The following is a 22,908-nucleotide window of genomic DNA, read 5'->3' as shown; positions in this document are numbered from 1 at the left end:
GAGGCACTCGCCAGAAGCAGATGCTAGTGCCAAGCCTCATGTACAGTCTGCAGAACTGTGAGCCAAATAAACCTCTTTTATTTGTAAATTACCCAGCCTCAGGCATTCCTTTACAGCAACACAAAACAGGTTACTACAGACTCACAAGAATAAAGGTGACACCCTGAGACAGCCTGAGTCTCGAGGCCTAAGTACAGATTGTGGGAATGCAAGGCTGGACGGGTGGATGAAGAAAGCCATGGACAAGCCCTCTGTCCTAAGGAGTGACCCCTCCTTAATCATAGCAGGTGAGAGGAGCAGACTAAGCTCACTTTCAGCTAAGCTCAAAGCAGCTGGTGGAGGGGCTCCAGGTGTCTGGTAGCAAGACCACCAGCCCTGGGAGAGACCCTGGGATTCCCTGGGGGGATGCAATAGGGAGGAGTCAGTGCTACCCACCTGCTGGGACTCTGTGGGCCCCTCCGCCACCACAGACAGCCCATCTTTATTATGAGCCTAATTGCCGTATTTAAATCCATTCATTTTTATATTATTTAAGAACAGTGTTATGTTGGCCCAAACCAAATGAAACATCATTACAAAGGGGGAAAGGGCTGGGCACGATGGCTCACACCTGTAGTCCCAGCACTTTGGAGGGCCAAGGCAGGAGGATCACTTCAGCTCGGGAGTTTGAGACCAGCCTGGGCAACTTAGCAAGACCCCCCATCTCTATAAAAATAAAAAATAATAATATATAAATAAAAATAACCACGCACAGGGTGCATGCCTGTAGTCCCAGCTACTCAGGAGGCTGAGGATAGCTTGAGCCCAGGAGTTCAAGACTGTAGTGAGCCATGATTGCACCACTGCAGTCCAGCCTGAGGGACAGAGTAAGACCCTGTCTCTAAAAGGGGGGAGGGAGAGGATTATTATGACACGTGAACTAAATCTTTTTAAAAGAAAATAAACTAGGCTGGGCGTGTTAGCTCACACCTGTAATCCCAGCACTTTGGCAGGTCCAGGTGGGCGGGTCACTTGAGGTCAGGAGTTTGAGATCAGCCTGGCCAACATGGTGAAACCCTGTCTCTACTAAAAATAAAAAAAGTAGCCTGGCATGGTGGTGCACACCTGTAGTCCCAGCTATTCAGGAGGCTGAGGCCCAAGAATAGCCTGAATCTGGAAGGCAGAGGTTGCAGTGAGTTGGGGGATCACGCCACTGCACTCCAGCCTGAGCGACAGAGCGAGACACCATCTCACACACACACACACAGAGGAATTCAATTTCCCACAAATGAAGTGTGGCAAAGCTTATGGAATTCACTGGTGTTGCCATGTTCCCCACCAATCTGAAGCTCCCCACCAATCTGAAGCAGCTTTTTTCTTTTTTTTTTTTTTAGACGGAGTCTCTGTCACCCAGGCTGGAGTGCAATGATGTGATCTCAGCTCACTGCAACCTCTGCCTCCTGGGATCAAGCGATTCTCCTGCCGCAGGCTCCCAAGCAGCTGGGATTACAGGCCAGCGCCACCCCGCCCTGCTAGTTTTGGATTTTTAGTAGAGACAGGGTTTCCCCATATTGGTCAGGCTGGTCTCGAACTCCTGACCTCGTGATCCACCCGGCTCAGCCTCCCAAAGTGCCGGGTATACTGGTGTGAGCCACCGCGCCCGGCCTGGAATGGCCTTTTGAAAACGCAGTTACAGCATCAGCTCAGAGGCGATACCTTGCAGAGTTGGAGCAAGGTTGTTCAGAAGGCCTCATAAACTCTGAATCAGTGTCCGATAGATGGCGCTGCTGCTTCTAGCCAGGACTCGATGGTCCAGGAATCAAGGAATGGAAAAGGAATGGCACCGTTCACCATTACCCTTAATGAGCCACTAGGAAATTTTGTTTCTTGTTCCCCCCAGCTCATGCTCTGTTGCCCTAGAGCACTTAGCTCCACAGGAAGGAATGATTCCGCCAGGAGTCACAGCACTGATTCCACCGAACTGGAAGTTGAGGCTGACTCCTGGCCACTCTGAGCTTCCCATGTCTCTGAATCAATGAGCAAAGAAGGGAGGGACTGGGCTGGCTAGGGTGATGGAGCCTGCCTGCCAGGGGGAAATTGGAACACCACTCACACTGGAGGTGAGTAAAAGTGTTTGGAACTCCGGAGATCCCTTAGGGGGATCTCGGTGTATGTGTTCCAGATTTCTCTCCCAGTCTATGACTTACTTTTTTTTTTTTTTTTTTTTTTTTTGAGACAGAGTCTTGCTCTGTTGCCCAGGCTAGAGTGCAGTGGCACAATCCTGGCTCACTGCAACCTCTGCCTCCTGAGTTCAAGTAATTCTCCTGCCTCAGCCTCCCGAGTAGCTGGAATTACAGACATCCACCATCATGCCCAGCTAATTTTTGTATTTTGAGTAGAGACAGGGTTTCACCATGTTGGCCAGGCTGGTCTCTAACTCCTGACCTCAAGTGCTCTGCCTGCCTCGGCCTCCCAGAGTGCTGGGATTACAGGCGTGAGCCACCACACCTGGCCCTATGGTTTACATTTTTACTTTCTCTTTAAAAAAATTTAGGCTGGGTGTGGTGGCTTACACCTGTAACCCCATCACTCTGGGAAGTCAAGGCAGGTGGATCAGTTGAGCTCAGGAGTTCGAGACCAGCCTGGCCAACATGGTGAAACCCCGTCTCTACTAAAAATATTTTAAAAATTAGCCGGGTGTGATGGCGGGCACCTGTAATCCCAGCTACTTGGGTGGCTGAGGTAGGAGAATCACTTGAACCCGGGAGGCAGAGGTTGCAGATTGTGCCACTGCACTCCAGCCTAGGTGACAGAGTGAGACTTCATCTCAGAAAAAAGCTTTGGGATTCACTGAAAGAGGGAAATCAGAAGTGCGCATTCCAGCATCAGAGGAATCTGATCAGCCTGGCTGTCTCCAGGGCTTGATTTTCCTAGGTGTGGATTTACTGAACATCAGCTGCTGGGCAGCCATCCCAGATGTCCACCCCAACGCCTGCAGTCACCCTTAGCTGTGTGCCTGTGGGACTGAGCCAGAGAAGCTCTACCGAGGAATTCAAGAGCAGACAGGCTCCTGGAGCATCAGCTGCCCTCCAAACCATCCTTAAAGCAAGGCTCCCAACCTGCTTATGCAATTCAATCCGGGATACACACACGTGCCCCAGGTAATCTGCCACACACAGCACAGTAAGCCCAGCCAGTGGCCAGCTTGGCATAATTTTATTTTTTTAAGTAACTGATCACAACCGCTTCTTAGGAGCCACTCTAAATTTAGGAGAAGGTGATACATTCTCTCAGAGGCACAGATCCGTGAAGAACAAAACAACACTGAAAGTCAGTCCACACTAATTCCAACACCACCCTTCTCTCCCCGCCTGCCTGAATTTGCCTATCCTAGGCGTTGTTTTCAGGGGTGGCTGTGGGACAGGGACAGGCCACTTCTGGTGGAAACCAAAAGCATGCTCCCACTCAGCCCCCAGAACATGTAGTAAACTATCTTACACCTCATAGACATCCCATGTTTGCTAAAGTTCAATTCAGTTTTAATGAGTTTTTTGTATTAAAGTATAATCTAATTGACTGTAGGAAATAAAATGTGGTGCTAAATGATGTTTCTGTTTCCACACTAGTCAACCTTTTAAATTAAATGATGGAATCTGGTAAATACAGTCTGTACAAATACATTCACCATGACATTCTGATTTATAAAAATCACCCATCACTGGCCAGGCACGGTGGCTGACGACTGCAATACTCTGGGAGGCCCAAGAGGGAGGATCACTTGAGTTCAGGAGTTTAAGACAGCCTGAGTAACATGGCAGGACCCTGTCTCTACAAAAAAATTAGAAATTTACCCTGGCATGGTGGCTCATGCCTATAGTCTCAGCTACTCAGAAGGCTAAGGCAGGAGGATGGCTTGAGCCCTGGAGTTAGAGGCTACAGTGAGCCATGATCGAATCACCACACTCCAGACTGGATGACAGAGTGAGTGAAACCCTGTCTTTAAGAAAGCAAAACATCGGCCTGTCACTGTGGCTCATACCTGTAATCCCAGCACTTTGGGAGGCCGAGACGGGCAGATCACAAGGTCAGGAGATCGAGACCATCCTGGCTAATCCGGTGAAACCCCGTCTCTACTAAAAAAAAATACAAAAAACTAGCCAGGCGAGGTGGCGGGCACCTGTAGTCCCAGCTACTCGGGAGGCTGAGGCAGGAGAATGGCGTAAACCCGGGAGGCGGAGCTTGCAGTGAGCTGAGATCCGGCCATTGCACTCCAGCCTGGGCGACAGAGCGAGACTCTGTCTCAAAAAAAAAAGAAAGCAAAAAATCGGCCTGTCACTGTGGTTCACACCTGTAATCCCAGCACTTTGGGAGCCTGAGGCAGGCAGATCACTTGAGGTCAGGAGTTCGAGACCAGCATGGCCAATATGGAGAAACCCTGTCTCTACTAAAAATACAAAAATTAGCCAGGCGGTAGTGGCACATGCCCATAGTCCAAGCTACTTGGGAGGCTGAGGCGGGAGAATTGCTTGAACCCAGGAGGCAGAGGTTGCAGTAAGCTGAGATTGTACTACTGCACTCCAGCCTGGGCAATAGAGCAAAACTCCATTTCAAAAAAAAAAAAAAAGGAAAAATCACCATCATTGAACAGAGGTGGGTGAGGGGAATGGATGAGTGGTTCTGCCTCCTGCAACTGAGAACTCAGTATACTGGGCCGGGCGCGGTGGCTCAAGCCTGTAATCCCACCACTTTGGGAGGCCGAGACGGGCGGATCACGAGGTCAGGAGATCGAGACCATCCTGGCTAACACGGTGAAACCCCGTCTCTACTAAAAATACAAGAAAACTAGCCGGGCGAGGTGGCGGGCGCCTGTAGTCCCAGCTACTCGGGAGGCTGAGGCAGGAGAATGGCGTGAACCCGGGGGGGCGGAGCTTGCAGTGAGCCGAGATCGCGCCACTGCACTCCAGCCTGGGGCACAGAGCAAGACTCCGTCTCAAAAAAAAAAAAAAAAAAAAAAAAAAGAACTCAGTATACTGGAGACCACGCTCTCAGTCTTCTCTGGCAGCGAGGAGGCACTGTTCCTCCGGAGAGGCTGTAGAAGGGTTTTTCCCCAAGGTTGAGGCCACCTCTCAGTCATTAAAGCTGACACCCTCTTCTGGAAGCAGCTGATGGAGTGTGCGTATCTCTACCCTCCTAGCCCAGATGAAACCTCTCTTCCCCTCTGTGGAACCCTTCGGGCCACAGTTGCATGGGAGGTAGAAACAGAGGGAAATGGGACAGCCCACCGCCCAGCAAATGCAGGCCCTGCCCTGCTGGAAGAGCATGGGCCATGGGCAAGAAATAGTTAAATCCACATGGAGCTGATGGGGACAGGCTGGGATGACGAACCAGACTGCTGTCAACATGACTTTTATTATTTTAAGTTGTTTTTTAAGAGAGATGAAGTCTCGCTATGTTGACCAGGCTGGTCTTGAACATTTTATTTTATGTTATGTTATGTTATGTTATGTTATGTTATGTTATGTTATGTTATGTTATGTTATGTTATTTTAATTTCATTTTATTTATGTTAGAGTCTTGCTCTTTCACCCAGGCTGGAGTGCAGTGGCGCAATCTCAGTTCACTGTAACCTCCACCTCCCAGGTTCAGGCAATTCTTGTGGCTCAGCCTCCCAAGTAGCCGGGACTACAGGTGCGCACCACCACGCCCTGCTACTTTTGTATTTCTAGTAGAGACAGGGTTTTGCCATGTTGGCCAGGCTGGTCTCGAACTCCTGAGCTCAAGCAATCCACACTCCTTGGCCTCCCAAAGTGCTGGGATTACTGGCATGAGCCACCACACCCAGCCTTTAATATTTTTGTTTAGATTAGATTGACTTTTGTGCTGTGAAATGCATAGATCTTAAGCATATAATTTAATGAGTTTTGATAAACACACACCCAAACTCCTACAAAATAAAGAGCATTTCCATCAACCCCCAAAGATCTTTTTGTACCCCTTTTGAAGAAATCAATCTCTACCACCAACGCAACCATTGCTCTGCTGTCACTATAGATAAATTTGCATTTCCTAGAGTTTTGTGTAAGTGAAATAATAAATGATGTACTGTTTCACTCCATAAGACGTGCGATTTCACCCATGTCTGTGTAAGTGTCAGCATCCCATCCCTTTCTCTTGCTGTGTAGTGATCCACTGCCTGGATAACCCATAGTTTATTCATCTCCTATGACACCTGAGCTGTTCATAGTTTTTTGCTATTGTATTAAGAGCATCTGTGACGTTTTCTTAAGGACGTTGTTTTCATTTCTTCTGGATAAATACTGAAGGCTGGGATTGTTCATAACCCAGCTTTTCAGATTCTGATAGAATGTGGTAATTTTCACTGCTTTGCTATACCCCTTGGGCCCTTCCTCTGCTGAAAATTATTTTGTCACTTATATGTGTTGTAGATATCTTTTTCTTGTTTGTAAGTTGTCTTTTTTTTCCCCCTTTAAGATCAAAGTTATCATTCACTATCTCAATTTGCACAATTCAGAATCTGTCAAAAAATCAAACAAGCAATCAGCAGTAATAAGACAGTCAAGACAGGCAAGAGGGCTGCTTTGAAGAGCCACATTTAAACATCAAAGCCATTCCTATTTAGCAGGAGTATGCAATTTAAAAAAATTGGAATTATCCTATTCACAGTATCTAGAAATAACCCCAGCAAGAAATATATATGACCCAGGCTGGGCACAGTGGCTCTTGCATGTAATCCCAGCACTTTGGGAGGCCAAGGCGGGCAGATCTGTTGATGCCAGGAGTCAGAGACCAGCCTGCGCAACGTGGTGAAGCCCCGTCTCTACTAAAAATACAAAAATTAGCCAGGTGTGATAGCACACGCCTGTAATCCCAGCTACCTGGGAGGCTGAGGCAGGAGAATCGCTCAAACCTGGGAGGTGAAGGTTGCAGTGAGCCAAGATTGCGCCACGGCACTCCAGTCTGGGTGACAGAGCAAGACTTGTGTCTCAAAAAAACCGAAAAAAAAAAAGAAGAAAAAAGAAATATAGAGTACCTAGATTACAGAACACTGTAAACTTGACCAAAGGACTTGAAGGATGACTTAAATAAATAAAAAGAGTTTAAAAGACACTGTAACAAATTTGAAAGGCAAATGATAGACTGAGAGGTAATATTGATCATATCTATAAAAGGCAAAGGACTCTTATCTAAAACAAATTCCACCTATACATCAGTAAGGAAAACAAACAAGACAACTGATTTGCTGAGCAAAGGATGTGAACTGCGCCCGGGTGTGGTGGCTCACGTCTGAAATCCCAACACTTTGGGAGGCCAAGGTGAGCGAATTGCTTGAGGCCAGGAGTTTGAGACCAGCCTGGCCAACATGGTGAAACTCCGTCTCTACTAAAAATACAAACATTAGCCGGGTATGGTGGCGCATCTGTAATTCTAGCTACTCGGGAGGCTGAGGCAGGAGAATTGCTTGAACCTGGGAGGCAGAGGTTGCAGTGAGCCGAGATAGTGCTGCTGTACTCCAGCCTGGGCAACAGAGCGAGACTCTGTATGAAAAACAAACAAACAAACAAAACCACACACACACACAAAGGATGTGAACTGGCAATTCATAGAAGGAATACAAATGGCCAAGAAACACATAAAAGAATGCCCAACTACATTGTTAAGCAAGGGAAATGTGGATTAAAACAATAAGATAGCATTTTGCAAAGCTTTCCATGTTGTTGCCGGGCTCCGATACTGGCAGCTGTGAAGGAGGAAGGAGAAACCAGAGTGGTCTTTGGAGAGAGCTGTTTGGCAGCAGCTATTAAATACAAAGTATGTACAAGCTATGCTCAGTTATCCCCTCTCATCTTTGTCCCAGAAAAAGTGATGTATAGAAAGAACCCTGTGTCGGGGGTTGTGCCATTCCGCTGTGTTAATTGCGGTGAGATTCAGAGACAAACCCTATACCGCCACAGTGTCCACCAACAAGGGAGAGCTCTTCTCATTCACGTAACAGCCACAGCCAAGCCAAGAATGCTGCAGCTCTGTAAGTGGGAATATAAGGAATCTAGGGGCACTCACCTGAAAAGACTTCCAAAATGAACATGTTGATCATTTATGTTAAAAACACCTGTGCATGGGATCGATCCCAGGAATGCAAGATTGGTTTAACATCTAAGATGAATTAATGTATTACACCATATCAATAAAATAAAAAACAAAAATCACATGATCCTCTCAACAGATGCAGAAAAGCATTTAACAAAATCCAATACCCTTTCATGATAAACAGACTAACAAGGAATAGAAAGCAACTTCTTCAACCAATAAAAAGTATCTATGAAAAACCCACAGCCAACATCATACTTAGTGGTGAAAGACTGAATGCTTTGCCCATAAGATAAGGAACAAGACGAGAATGTCTGCTCTCACCATTTCTATTCAACATTGTACTAGAGATTTTAGCCAGAGCAATTAGGCGAGAAAAAAATTGCATTAAAAGCATCCAGAATGAAAAAGAAAGGAGGAAAACTATCTCTATTCATAGATCACGTGATTTGCATATATAAAATATACAAACTAAGGAATTCACTTAAAAATAATTAGAATTAATAGAAGAGCTCATCTAAGTTGTGGGATACAAAATTAAGATACAGAAAACAATTGTATGTCTAACATTTGCAATTAAGAATCTGAAAATACAATTTAAAAAACAATTCTGGCCAGGCACGGTGGCTCACGCCTGTAATTCCAGCACTTTGGGAGGCCAAGGCAGGCCTTGAGGTCAGGCTTTGGAGACCATCCTGACCAACAGGATGAAACCCTGTCTCTACTAAAACTACAAAATTAGCTGGGCATTGCAGCACATGCCTGTAATCCTAGCTACTTAGGAGGCTGAGGCAGGAGAATTGCTTGAACCCAGGAAGCAGAGGTTGCAGTGAGCCAAGATCGTGCCATTGCACTCCAGCCTGGGCAACAAGAGCGAAACTCCGTCTCAAAAAAAAAAAAGAAAAAGAAAAAGAAAAAATCTATTTATAATGGCATCAAAAAGAAAATACTTAGAAATGTACTTAACAAAAGAGGTATAAAACTTATGCTCTGAAAACTAAAACATTGTTGAAAGAAATTAAAGAAGACCTAAATAAATTGAAAGGTATTCCATGTTCATGGATTAGAAAACTTAACATTATTAAGATAACAATATCTCCCCAAATGATCTATTTCTATCAAATGCAATTTCCATCAAAATCCCAGCTGGGTTGTTTGCAGAAATTTACAGGCTAATTCTAAGATTCATATGGAAATTCAACAGACCCAGAATAGCCAGAACAATCTTGAAAAGAACAACTTTGAAGGACTCATACTTCCCAATTTGAAGATTTAGTACACAGCTATAGTTATCAACACAGGCATAAAGCTAGACATGTAGATTAAGGGACTAGAATTGGAAATCCACAAATAAACCCTCATATTTATGGTCAATTGATTTTCCACAAGGGTGCCAAGACCTTTGGGAACAGAATGGTCTTTTCAACAAATGGTGTTTGGAAGAATGAAAGTGCACATACAAAAGAACGTAGTTGGACCCCTCCTTCACATCATATACAAAATTGACTCAAAGTAGATCCAAAACTTAAATGTAACAGCAAAAGCTATAAAACCCTATAAGAAAACATTAGTATAAATCTCTGTGACCTTGAACTTGGCAACAGAATCTTGAATATGAAATCATAAGCATAAGCAAAAAGGAAAAGTAGATACATTAGACTTGATCGATATTAAAACGTTTGCACTTCAAATGACAGTATCAAGAAAGCAAAGAAGACCGGGCGCGGTGGTTCACACCTGTAATCCCGGCACTTTGGGAGGCCAAGGCGGGGGGAATCAAGAGGTCAAGAGATCGAGACCATCCTGGCCAACATGGTGAAACCCCCGTCTCTACTAAAAATACAAAAATTAGTTGGGTGTAGCGGCGCGCGCCTGTAGTCCCAGCTACTCTGGAGGCTGAGGCAGGAGAATCGCTTGAACCCGGTAGGCGGAGGTTGCAGTGAGCCGAGATCACACCACTGCACTCCATCCTGGTGACAGAGCGAGACTCCCTCTCAAAAAAGAAAAAGAAAAAAAAAACAGCGGTGGCTCACACCCGTAATCCCCACACTTTGGGAGACCGAAGTGGGCAGGGCGGATCACCTGAGGTCAGGAATTCGAGACCAGCCTGGCCAACATGATGAAACCTCGTCTGTACTAAAAATGCAAAAATTAGCCAAGTGTGGTGGCGTGCACCTGTAATCCCAGCTGAGGCTGAGGCAGGAGAAACGCTTGAACCGGGGAGGCGGAGGCTGCAGTGAGGCAAGATCATGCCATTGCACTCCAGCCTGGGCAACAGAGACTCCATCTCAGTAAATAAATAAATAAATAAATAGCAAAGAGAAAAAGAAAGGGAGAAAAGGTTTCAAATCCTGTATCCAATGAGGGACTTTTTTATTTTTATTTTTTCTTCGAGATGGAGTCTCTCTCTGTCTCTCAGGCTGGCGTAACCATGAGCCAGAAATAAACCAGCTCCACAATGACGCAAGCCGAGTTTCCAATAAATTCATCCCTGATTGGATCCAGGTGAATGCTCCTATCAGCACTGCAAAGCGTCAAAGTCTCCTTGCAAGCTTTCCTGGGCAATGTCAATCAAAAACCACCAAGATACAAAGGCGCAAGAATTGACTGGAAAACGAGAGAAATAAACAAACAAACAAAAACAATAAACCCAGATCCATAGAGGCGGCAGAAAGAGGAACTGCTTCCGGGGCAGGTGAATTTGACTGTTTGGAACACAGCCTCATGCCATGCCTGCAGTTTCTGCACTGGGACTATCCTGTCGGGTTTGACATGTGACTCCCTGGAGAATGTAAAAACTCCAATGCCTCACCCAACCCTACCCCACCACCCCCAAAGCCTCGAATGCACTTGCTCGGGAATTGGTTCCCACATGCAAATATGGGTAGAACCCCAGCGCTAAGCAACCAACCCCAGCCCAGGCAGCTGGCTTCAGCCCACACCGGGCCGTCTGCAGTGAGGACAGAGTCCCCTGCGATCTTTCCCCGGTCTGGAGTTTCCACGCAGTCATCGGACTGACGGTCACGCTGACCGGACTCAGTCCCGCACCCCTTCCCCATGGGGTCCCCTTGGCCTTGCCGGCCCAGGTCTTGCATTTGTGAAACGGCTGCAACCACTGCGCGGCTGCAGGGAGACGGGCAATCTTCAGGCCTTTGCGAGGCTCTGCTAAGCCCGGCGACCGTCGGGGATCGGCACCCGCATGGGCTCTCCCAAGTGGCAGCTTGGAGCCAGGAAGACTAGTGCGAGGAACCCCTGCCACAGAAGGCGGCGCAGGAGAGCGCGTCCACCGCCCGCCTTGAGGAAGCAGCCTCGGGGCGAACACCGGCTGCTCGGTGGACTCTCAGGGCTGCTTCCCCGCCCGCCCACCTCCCACGGCCAGCCAGCACCATGACAACCGCAGTCGCCTAGGTCCCCGCGCCGCCCACGCCCCTCAGCGCCTGAGACCCGAGTAGGTGTAGTCCAAAGCCTGCCTGCACCCGTTGGGGGACCCGGCTACAGCGGCGTCTCGGGCTCCCCCTCACATCCACATGGTATCGGGCAGCCGGGTGAGGGCACAGAGCACAAAAGCGCAGGAGCAAAAATTGGAAGAGCTTGGACGCTCGGTTGAGGCACCGCTGGGATTCGAACCCAGGATCTCCTGTTTACTAGACAGGCGCTTTAACCAACTAAGCCACGGCGCCGCCCGTGCAAACACCTCGAGAAATGAGTCCTCATTACTATTTACCATATGGGCCGCGCGCACGCGCACAGACTCGGCCTGTTGTGGCGCACGCGTAGTGTGGCTCCCGATTCACACCGGCATCTGAGACAGACCGGAAGCTCGGGCTGCAAGGAGCGGGCAGCCTGGGAAGGCGAAGCTTACTGGTCACAATGTCTTTTTCAACGTGGAGCCAGGAGCCTCCGCCTTTGGGGAACGCTGGCGCAGGGCTTGCGCCTCGGCAGGGCGGCAGAGCCCCTACCCACTCCGGAGAACCCCCGGCCCCGCCAGCGCGGCCGGGCTGCTGGCTCCCCTGGCGTCAAGTCGGGGCGCACACCCGCCTGGGTCCGACGGTGACCCCGGTGAGCTTCGGACCGTTCCGCCCGGGGACCTCAGCCTGAGAAGGCCGAGGCCCTGCCAGCTCCCGCAGCCATAACTTCAGTTGAGTCGCTTCTTCCGGGGATCCTGAGCTGGGCAAAAGTTGAGGAGTCAGGAAGGCTCAGAGGAGGGATCGTGGGCTTCGGAGTTCCCAGGCAGCTGGCGTAGGGCACCAACACCTTATATGGAGGGGTTTCTGCTGCCAGAGCAGGCAAGGCCCTCCCCTCCCTGGTTTCTCACTTGCGCCTTCTGGGTGTCCTCACGCAACTACACCAGCCACTGGTTTCCGCACTTTCCAGAGGGCCTGTGGCAACTACGAAGCCGAACACTGCCAACCCATCCACCCAGCATCCCCGCAGCACGCACAGAAAGGTTCGCCCAGCATGGTGTGCAATAGGAACCTAAGCTCCTATCTCAGCCTATTTATGGACTGATGCACGCTGTGCAAAATGCCGTGGCAGCAGGAAGAGGGCTGCACATAGGCATGGGCGTTCTGGAAATTGAGACATCTAGAGGAGAAAGCATGTGACATCCCGTGATGGCAATGCCACCGCCACCCCCTTGCCTAATCAAACGGTCCTCTGCGCCGGGCAGGTGGCCATCTGGGAGCATTAGCCAGGGAGGCACCCATTGTGTCTTGCCATCTCGCCCACAGAGGGGGCCCCACACCTTGTCATACTCATTTGACAAACTGTCCAGAACTGTTGGTGCCAGCCCCCACGGGTCATCTTACAGGCAACTGCAGACTCCACAATGTGAGTCTAATATACGTTCCAAGTATCAAACAGGATGAGCACCAAGGCATAAAGCTTAGAAATAGCAAGACCGCTTTTCAAATGCACGTGCACACTTGTTTTCCAAAGGAATTAGATTTATTCTGCATGAAAACGGAAAGTCAAGTGTTCACTCCCCAAGCTGAAAGCTGAGGAGGTGGCACTGTGCTGAGAGCCCAGCCAGGGCTTGTGTCCTGCCCCAGTCTGACAGGCCTACTGAGCCTGGGAGGGGCCCAAGAGAAAGTCCCTGCAGAGCCCCAAAACCTACATGCTAGGAAGCATGTGCTGGAGTCACTCAAAGGGGCCTGTAGCTGTCAATCATCCTTGCTTCCCCCGGGCGGCGGTGGCAAGTTCTCCCTCTCCGATGATGATGATGATGAAGTCTCTGCTGGCAAGCCCCTTGTATCTATCCGGCAGAACACGCATTGGGTGAACACTTCAGAAGAGGTGTCACTCTTGAAGATGGAGAAAGGCCTGTCACATCTTTCGCACTGACATGGGATATTTTAAAAGAGCAGAAAGGAGGTGCTGGTCAGAGGGGATCCAGGCAAGCCGTTAGAATTCTCCCGCCTGATCCAGCTACTTTGAGCTGGGGCAAGGGAAGGGTTCCCCTCTCTGGAATCTCTTTTTTGTTTGTGTTTTTTTGGTTTTTGTTTTTTTGTTTGTTTTTTTGAGACAGAGTCTCACTCTGTTGCCCAGGCTGGAGTACAGTGGTGCCATCTTGGCTCACTGCAACCTCCGCCTCCCAGGTTCAAGCGCTTTTCCTGCCTCAGCTAACCCGAGTAGCTGGGATTACAGTCATGCACCACCACATCCAGCTAATTTTTGTATTTCTAGTAGAGATGGGGTTTCTGCATGTTGGCCAGGCTGGTCTCGAACTCCTGGCCTCAAGTGATCCACCCACCTCGGCTGCCCAAAGTGCTGGGATTACAGGCGTGAGCCACCGGGCGCAGCGCCTCTCTGGAATCTCTAACCCCACAAAGGCGGAAATTGCAGAGAGAGAATGAGCACAGCTTCTTCCCCACCAATGGCTAAGCAGGTCCTGCCAGCTCATGTCTCCTGCCATGGGGGCCCTGAGGACATGCGTGGCAAGCCCCTTGACAGTCGGGAGGATGGGGGTGGGTGTCCAGCCCCATCCATGGTTCTGTGCAGAGTAAAATTGTGGGACTGAGAGGATTACTTCCTGACATCCTGAGAACACCCAACTTTTACAGAACCATGAGACTAAAGTAGGCAAGATTTCTGAACAAAGCAGGGGTGTGAAGTAGATTGACGCGGGTGCTAGGCGCCCTCCTGTGTCCGTGAGCCTGTTTCTGGTCAAAGCTCACAGAGAACACTGGAAACAAATGGCACAACTCACCCACCACGTCTGCTTCCCACTAACAAGCAAGAATCCCATGGGATGGGGTCTCCCAGGCTATGGGCAGAGGCCCCTCAGGGGTTCCCGCCATGCATGGTCCCCTGGAGAAGAGCCTGCAAGGTGGCACGCCCCTGCTCTGGCTTTCCCAGCCCCTAGGCTTTGCTGTCTTGCCCGCTCCAGGACACTGAGGCCTGCTGGAGAGAGGGGTAAACCCCACCTGGGGCAGGCCTCGGGGCAGCCTGGTCTCTGAGGCTTCTCATGTTGATTGATTCAGAGCAAGTCAAATGCAGCAGGTTCATCCTTGCTTCAGCTTCAGGTAGGCCTCTTTCTTTTCCTTTTTTTGCAAGAAATAAATTAGATCCCAGTTCGGGCACGGATAGCTAACGCCTGTAGTCCCAGCACTTTGGGAGGCTGAGGTGGATCACTTGAGCTCAGGAGTTCGAGACCAGCCTGGCCAACATGGTGAAACCCCGTCTCCAATAAAAACACAAAACAATTAGCCGGGCGTAGTGGCGGGCGCCTGTAGTCCCAGCTACTCAGGAGGCTGAGTCAGGAGAATCGCTTGAACCTGGAAGGCGGAGGTTGCAGTGAGATGAGATCGCGCGACTGCACTCCGGCCTGGGTGACAGAGCTAGACTCCCTCTCAAAAAAGAAATAGAGAAAAAGAAAAAAGAAATGTGATCTTTACCTACCTTATCCTACATTCCTACATCTCATGGTCCAACCCCAGAACAGCAGGGCTGACAGAGGAGGTGGCTCCCAGGCCCTGCCCTAGGTGGCCGGTGAAAGACAAGGGCCATCCCTGCTCTGTGGCAAGTCAGCTTTCGGGGTTTAATGGCTAACACGGCCACAGGGACAAGGTCGTTTGAGTCCGACCCCCATACTCCTGCCTTGCTGTGCGGCTCCCAAATTAGCCATTCCCAGAAGCCGTGGCTCCCAGCCAAACCTGAAAGGAGGTCAAGTCTAGGTGGCTCCAGGATTCCCAGGGAAGGACTCAAGCGGGCCCAGCCCACACTCCAAGGCAGCAGCCAGGTGTGTGCACAGAGAGGCTCCAGTGGGGAGTTGCCTCCACTGCCCAGGGACAGCCTCTGTGGCCAGCCCGGGCTGGGCCTGGTGAAGCAGAAAATACGCTGGCCCGACCACCAAGCTCTTGCACTAGAGAAACGCAGGCACCTGAGCCTCTTGAAGTGGGGCACTGGGGACCTACCCAGGGTAGGAGGCTCACACAGTGCCCAGCTGTGTACCTGGCCATTCCTCCACTGACCAGTGCTCCTGCAAGCTTCATCCCCTCCACGCCCCCTCACTCCATCCCTCCGACACACCAGGCTGGCTCCCGCCTCTCAGGCTCTGCATTGGCTGTTCTCTTTGCTGGGAAGTTCTTTCCTTTTTTTTTTTTTTTTTTTTTTTTTTTTTTGAGACAGAGTCTCGCTCTGTTGCCCAGGCTGGAGTGCAGTGGCGAAATCTCGACTCACTGCAACTTCCACCTCCCAGTCCCAGGTTCAAGGGATTATCCTGCCTTAGCCTCCCAAGTAGCTGAAATGACAGGCCTGCACCACTACGCCTGGCTAATTTGTTTGTATTTTTAGTAGAGATGGGGCTTCACCATGTTGTCCAGGCTAGTCTTAAACTCCTACCTCAGGTAATCTGCCTGCTTCAGCCCCCCAAAATGTTGGGATTACAGGCGTGAGCCACTGCATCCAGCTGGAAGTTCTTTCCTTTAAATATCTACATGGCTCACCCCCTCACCACCTTCAAGTCGACACAGCGGTCACCTCTCAATGAGACTTATCCTGACCACCCTTTAAAATCTGGCAACCTCCAGCACTCCTATTCCCGTTTCTTGTGTATTTTTCTGTCAATTACTTATCACCATGCGACTTACTACACATTTTTCTTGTGTCTTTCCTCTTTGTGTCCTCTCTTTTAGAATTTAAGCTCCCCCGGGGCAAAAATGTCAGTCCATTTGTTCACAGTTGCATCTCCAGGTGCCCAAAGTTCATTTAAATGACAAATTAATTTATAGAGGGAACTAATGAAAGCCTTCCCTGGGCTTAATTTTACCCGATACCAACCTGTTTCACCTTTAAGCCCATAGCCTTTTTGTACTTGATTACCAAAGGAATTTCATCAATTTCTTCAATGTTCCACAGTCTCATGGTCGTATCCTAAAACAAATAGCAAACCAACGGTCACAAAACAGGCTGTGGTACATCCATACAAAGGAATATCATTCAACAATCCAAAGACATGGGCTGTCAAGGCACCAAAAGACAGAGAAGCCTTCAATGCACATTGTTAAGCCATAGAAGCCAACCTGAAGAGGCTACAGAGTATAATTCCAACCATATGACATTCTGGAAAAGGCAAAACTAAAGTAAATAGATCAGTGGTTGCCCAGGATTATGGGAAAGAGGAGGAGGGATGAATAGTAAAACTATTCTGTGTGGCCAGGCACGGTGGCTCATGCTTGTAATCCCAGCACTTTGAGAGGCCAAGGTGGGTGAGGTAGAAGTTCAAGACCAGCCTGACCAATAATGGCGAAACCCCGTCTCTACTAAAAATACAAAAATAGCTGGGTATGGTGGCGTACACCTGTAGTCCCAGCTACTTGGGAGGCCAAGACAGGAGAATTGCTTGAACCCAGGAGGCAGAGGTTGCAGTGAGACAAGATCGTGCCACTGCACTCAAGCCTGGGCGATAGAGCGAGACTCTGTCTCAAAAAAAAAAAACAAAAAAACAAAAACAAAACAAAAACAAAAACAACTATTCTGTATGACACTATATTGGTGGATATATGATATACATTTGGCAAAACCCGTAGAACTATACAACACAAAGCATGAAACGATGTAAACCATGGACTTTAGTTAATAAATAATAGTTCCTGAAAGGAATGCAGTCCTGTTAATACCTGGATTTTAGCCCAGCGAGAGCTTGTCAGACTTCTGTCTTACAGAACTGTAAGATATTAAATTTGTGTTGTTTAATGTTTAAACAGTACAGTCTGGTAACTTATTATTATAGCAGCAATAAAAAAACGGATACACTGAGTATGTTACATTTCTTGATTCAGCAGTTGCAACTAAATGTCCTATGGGAAAACAAAGGGGACATTTTTGTAATAGATGTGTTGGCTTTTTTTTGGTAATAGATGTGTTGGCTTCGTGCTGAGTACAGCGGTCAGATCTTACCAATAAGCATACTTCCTACAGTATAGCAAGTGATTTGCCAAATCGTGGCAACAAAAAATGTCCTCCTTGCTCTTAGCTACTTTAATTTGAAAGTTAGTTTCAAGCTGGGCATGGTGGCTCACACCTGTAATCCCAGCACTTTGAGAGGCAGATGCGGGAGGATGGCTTCAGCCCAAGAATTCAAGACCAGCCTGGGCAATATAGCGAGACCTTGTGTCTGCAGAATAAAAAAAAAAAAATTTGTTAGGCCGGGCATGGTGGCTCACACCTGCAATCCCAGCACTTTTGGAGGCCAAGGCATGCGGATCACCTGAGGTCAGGAGTTTGAGACTAGCCTGGCCAACATGGCGAAACCCTGTCTCTACTAAAAATACAAAAATTAGCCAGGTATGGTGCTGCATGCCCATAATCCCAGCTACTCAGGAGACTGAGGCAGGAGAATCGCTTGAACCTGGGAGGCAGAGGTTGCAGTAAGCTGAGATTGTACCATTGCACTCCAGCCTGGGTGACAGAGCGAGACTGTGTCTCAAAAAATTAATAATAATAATTTTTTTTAATTAGCTGGGTGTGGTGATGCACACCTGTAGTCCCAGCTACTCGGAAGGCTGAGGCAAGAGGATTACCTGAGCCCAGGAGTTTGAAGCTGCAGTGAGCTATGATCGCGCCACTGCACTCCAGCCTGAGTGACATGGTGAGACCCTGTCTCTAAAAAAATTAAGTTGGAGTTTTTAATCTTCTGGATTTCTATGAAGATTTTGATAAAACTGCAGAAAACCAAAGCATGTTGGTCCTCATCTAAATGCAAACTAGACTTTGCTCGTCTATCTCCATATTCAGCAGACAGTGCCGTTGTAAATTTTGGCAAATTCCATTCCTTCTGTAAATTTCTTACCGAAGCAAATGCAATGCCAAATGGCCTGCACACTTTGTACACAAAACTCCTAAAAAGGGAGTGTGGTTTTCTTACCTATAATGTTGGGTCTTTCATAATAAAAGTTTGGGGCCACTTTTCACCTTCCTCAAAATGTACAGAAGCACTTAATGAGATTTTTTTTTTTCTTTCTATAAGACAAGGTTTTATTTTGTCACCCAGGCTGGAGTGCAGTGGTGTGCTCTCAGCTCACTACAACCTCCGCCTCCCAGGCTCCAGTGATTCTCCTGCCTTGGCCTCCTGAATAGCTGGGACTACAGGCACACACCACTATATCCCACTAATTTTTTGTATTTTTAGTAGAGACGGGATTTTGGCATGTTACCCAGGCTGGTCTCAAACTCCTGGGCTCAGGCAATCTGTCCACCTCAGCCTCCCAAATTGCTGGCATTACAGGCATGAAACAACATGCCCAGCCAAGATTTTCAATTAGCGAAATGGAGATATCTTCCTTAAACATGTGCCTACAAGATGGCTATTATCATTTCTGAGCATAGAAAAGATGTTAAAATGGGCCGGGCACAGTGGCTCATGCCTGTAATCCCAGCACATTGGGAGGCCAAGGCGGGTGAATCACTTGAGGCCAGGAGTTTGAGATCAGCCTGGAGAACAAGGCCAAACCCCGTTTCCACTAAAAATACAAAAAATTAGCCAGGCATGGTGGCAGGCACCTGTAATCCCAGCTACTGGGGAGGCTAAGGAAGGAGGATTGCCTGAGCCTGGGAGACTGAGGCTGCAGTGAGCTGAGATTGTGCCACTGCACTCCAGTCTGGGCAACATAGCAAGACCCTGTCTCTTTAAAACATAAATAAATGGGCCAGACGCAGTGGCTCGCGCCTGTAATGCCAGCATTTTTGGGAGGCCGAGGTGGGTAGATCACCAGAGGACAGGAGTTCGAGACCAGCCTGACCAACATGGAGAAACCCCATCTCTACTAAAAATACAAAATCAGCCGGGCATGGTGGCACATGCCTGTGATCCCAGCTACTCAGGAGGCTGAGGCAGGAGAATCGCTTGAACCCAGGAGGCAGAGGTTGGGGTGAGCCAAGATTGCACCATTGCACTCCAGCCTGGGCAACAAGAGAGAAACTCCGTCTCAAAAATAAAATTAAATAAATAAATAAATAATGCACATTTTAGATAGATAGAGCCTATACCATGAGTTTATAGTGCAAAGGACTTCACTGACAAATACCTGGTCTTTTAAAGCAAGCTTATAGATTTAGTGCATTGAACATTTTTGGAGTGCTGGGAAATAAAGCCTGCAAATCAAAGAACCTGTTGTTGCCAGTAAGTAAAATCTTTTTTTTTTTTTTTTTTTTTTTGAGACTGGGTCTCACCCTGTCACCCAGGCTAGAGTGCCATGACTTGATCTTGGCTCACTGCAACCTCCCCTTCCCTAGTTCAAGCGATTCTCCTGCCTCAGTCTCCCAAGTAGTTGGGACTACAGTCACGCGCCACCAAGCCTGGCTAATTTTTGTATTTTTAGTACACACGGGGTTTCACCATGTTGGCTAGGCTGGTCTCGAACTCCTGACCCCAGGTGATCCACTTGCCTCGGCCTCCCAAAGCGCTGAGATTATAGGCATGAGCCACCATCCCCAGCCAGTAAGTGAAATGTTAAGTATCCATGCTCAAATGATTTTGCTGAGGGGATATTTAGCTTGAAGTTATCACATTGGGCTGACACCAGGAATCAGTATAATGTGGGCTTGATAAGAACAGAGCTGCGAATCAAAGCGAGTTTTACATTTGACAGTGTTCAGTTTTACCACTACAGAAACTAAAAGGATGTCCTGAAGGTTGCAAGCAGTTCAGAGAAGTATTATTTGCCATGGAAACAGAAAAGCAAAGATATCCTACTGTATTAAGGGACAGAAAGAAACATGTCATTGTTGGTTTTTTTAACTTGTGATAAAATATATACAACATAATATCATTTTAACAATTTGTAAGTATACAATTAAGTCACATTAAATACATTCACAATCTTCTGTCACCATAACCACTCTCTATACTCAAAACTTTTTCATCATCCCCAACAAAAACTCCATTACCCATTAAATAATTACTTTCTCCCCACCCTCCAGCCTCTGGCAACCACCATTCTACCTTCTGTCTCTGAATTTGGCTATGCTGGATTCCTGGTCTAAGAAGAATCATTACCGTATTTGCCCTTTTGTGACTGGCTTATTTCACTTAGCATGTCATCAAGATTCATCCATGATGTAGCATGTCAGAATTTCCCCCTTTTTATGGCTGAATTCCCTTGTATGGATAGATCACACTTTATGTATCCATTCATCCAACACCTAGGTCTCTTCTACCTTTTAGCTATTATAAATAATGCTACTGTGAACGTTGGCATATAAGTATCAATAAGGCCCTGCCTTCAGTTCTTTTGAATATAAACCCAAAAGTGGGCAGGGCATAGTGGCTCACACCTATAATCCCAGCACTTTGGGAGGCCGAGGCGGGTGGATCACCTGAGGTCAGGAGTTCGCGACCAGCCTGGCTAACATGGTGAAACCCTGTCTCTACTGAAAACCCAAAAATTAGCTGGGCATAGTGGCACACACCTGTAATCCCAGCTACTCAGGAGGCTGAGGCAGGTGAATCACTTGAACCCAGGAGGAGTAGGGTGCAGTAAGTGGACATCACGCCATTGCACTCTAGCCTGGGCGACAAGAGTGAAACTCCGTCTCAAACAAACCAACCAACCAACCCAACAAAACACCCAAAAGTGGAGTTGCCGGATCACATGGTAGTTCCGCTTAAGCTTTTGCGGAACTGCCAAACCATTTCCCACAGCAGCTGCACTATTTTACATTCCCATCAGTCATGCACAAGCGTTCCAGTTGCTCCACATCCTTTGCCAACATTCATTATTTTCTGAATATTTTTTATTATAGACCTCCTAGTAGATGTGAAGTGGTACCTCACAATGCTTTTGATGTGCGTTTCCCTAATGACTAATGATGTTGAGCATCTTGTCATATGCTTCTTGGCCATTTGTATATCTTCTTTGGAGAAATGTCTATTCGAGTCTTTTGCCTATCCTTGAATTGGGTTGTTTTTTGTTGTTGAGTCTTCAAAGTTCTTTATGTATTCTGCATATTAATCCCTTATCAGATACATGATGTGCAACTATTTTCTCCCATTCTCTAAGCTGTCTTTTCACTTTCTTGATATTACCCTTTGATGCACAAAAGTTCTTAATTTTGACGAAGGTTAGGTTGTCTCTTTTTGCTCTCATTGCCTGTACTTTTGTTGTCATATCCATGAAATCACTGCCAAATTCAATATCATGAAGATTTTCTCTACTGTTTTCTTCTAAGGGTTTTACATTTTAGCTCTCAAGTTAAGGTGTTTGATCCTGAGTTAATTTTTCTACACAGTATTAGGTAAGGGTGCAGTTTCATCCTTTGCATGTAAATTTCCAATTTTCCTAGAAGCATTTGTTGAAAAGACTGTCCCTTCTCCATTGAATGGTCTCAGCACCCTTGTCAAAAATCCCTTATTTCTGGGCTTTCTATTCTAAGCCATCAGTCTATATGTCTGTCCCTATACCAGAACCACACTGTTTTAATTACTATAGACTTGCAGTAACTTCAAAGTCAGGAAGTGTGAGTCCTCCAATTTGCTTCTTCTCCTTCTCCCTCTTATTCTTCTCCTTCCCCTTCTCCTTCTCCTTCTCCTTCTTCAGGATTGTTTTGGCTATTCGGGGCCCCTTGCAATTTCATATGAAAATGCTGTTGGAATTTTGATAGGGATTATGCAGAATCTGTAGATTACTTTGAGTGGTACTGACATCTTAATGATGAGTCTTCCTGTCCATGAATATAGGGTGTCTTTCCATTCATTCAGGTCTTCTTTAATTTCTTTAAGCAATACTTTATAGTATTCATTGTGCCAGTCTTTCACCGCCTTTGTTAGATTTATTCATAAGTATTGTTTTAGATGCCATTGTAAATGGAATTGCTTTTTCTTTTCAGATTGTTCATTGCTGGTGTATAGAAACACAACTGCTTTTTTTGTGTTGATTTTGTACCCTGAAACTTTGTTGAATTCATTTATTAGCTTTAGTAGCTTTCGTGTGAATTCTTTGGGATTTTCTATATTTATGATCATGCCACCTACGAATAGAAATAATTTTGGGGCCAGGCATGGTTGCTCATGCCTGTAATCCCAGCACTTTGGGAGGCAGAGGCAGGCGGATCATGGGGTCAGGAGTTCAAGGCCAGCCTTGCCAACATGGTGAAACCCCGTCTCTATTAAAAATGCAAAAAATTAGCCGGGCATAGTGGCACATGCCTGTAATCCCAGCTACTCAGGAGGCTGAGGCAGGAGAATTGCTTGAACCCAGAAGATGGAGGTTGCAATGAGCCGAGATCATGCCACTGCACGCCAGCCTAGGCGACAGAGCAAGACTCCATCTCAAAAAAAAAAAAAAAAAAAAGAAAGAAATCATTTTGACTGGGCCTAGTGGCTCA

General features: G+C 47.4%; 1 protein-coding gene and 1 non-coding gene across 2 annotated transcripts in view; both read right to left on the bottom strand.

Moving 5' to 3' along the window:
* Window positions 1-11,691: 11,691 nt before the first annotated feature.
* Window positions 11,692-11,765, bottom strand: TRNAT-AGU (transfer RNA threonine (anticodon AGU)). The gene has a single exon. It is a non-coding gene; the product is annotated as a tRNA-Thr (tRNA).
* An 85-nt stretch (window positions 11,766-11,850) lies between these two features.
* The window catches only part of WDR88 (WD repeat domain 88), a 47,365-nt gene continuing 36,307 nt past the window's right edge, over window positions 11,851-22,908 (bottom strand). Inside the window, exons 10-11 of the mRNA XM_045381277.3 lie at window positions 16,366-16,458; window positions 11,851-13,424 (exon numbers count right to left, since the gene is read on the bottom strand). Coding sequence (XP_045237212.2) covers window positions 13,248-13,424; window positions 16,366-16,458 — 270 coding nt within the window. The 3' untranslated portion in view covers window positions 11,851-13,247. The remainder of the gene's footprint in view (window positions 13,425-16,365; window positions 16,459-22,908) is intronic.

Source organism: Macaca fascicularis, chromosome 19 (genome assembly GCF_037993035.2).
Source record: "Macaca fascicularis isolate 582-1 chromosome 19, T2T-MFA8v1.1".
Lineage (NCBI taxonomy): Eukaryota > Metazoa > Chordata > Mammalia > Primates > Cercopithecidae > Macaca > Macaca fascicularis.
This window is presented reverse-complemented; position numbering and strand designations above follow the sequence as displayed.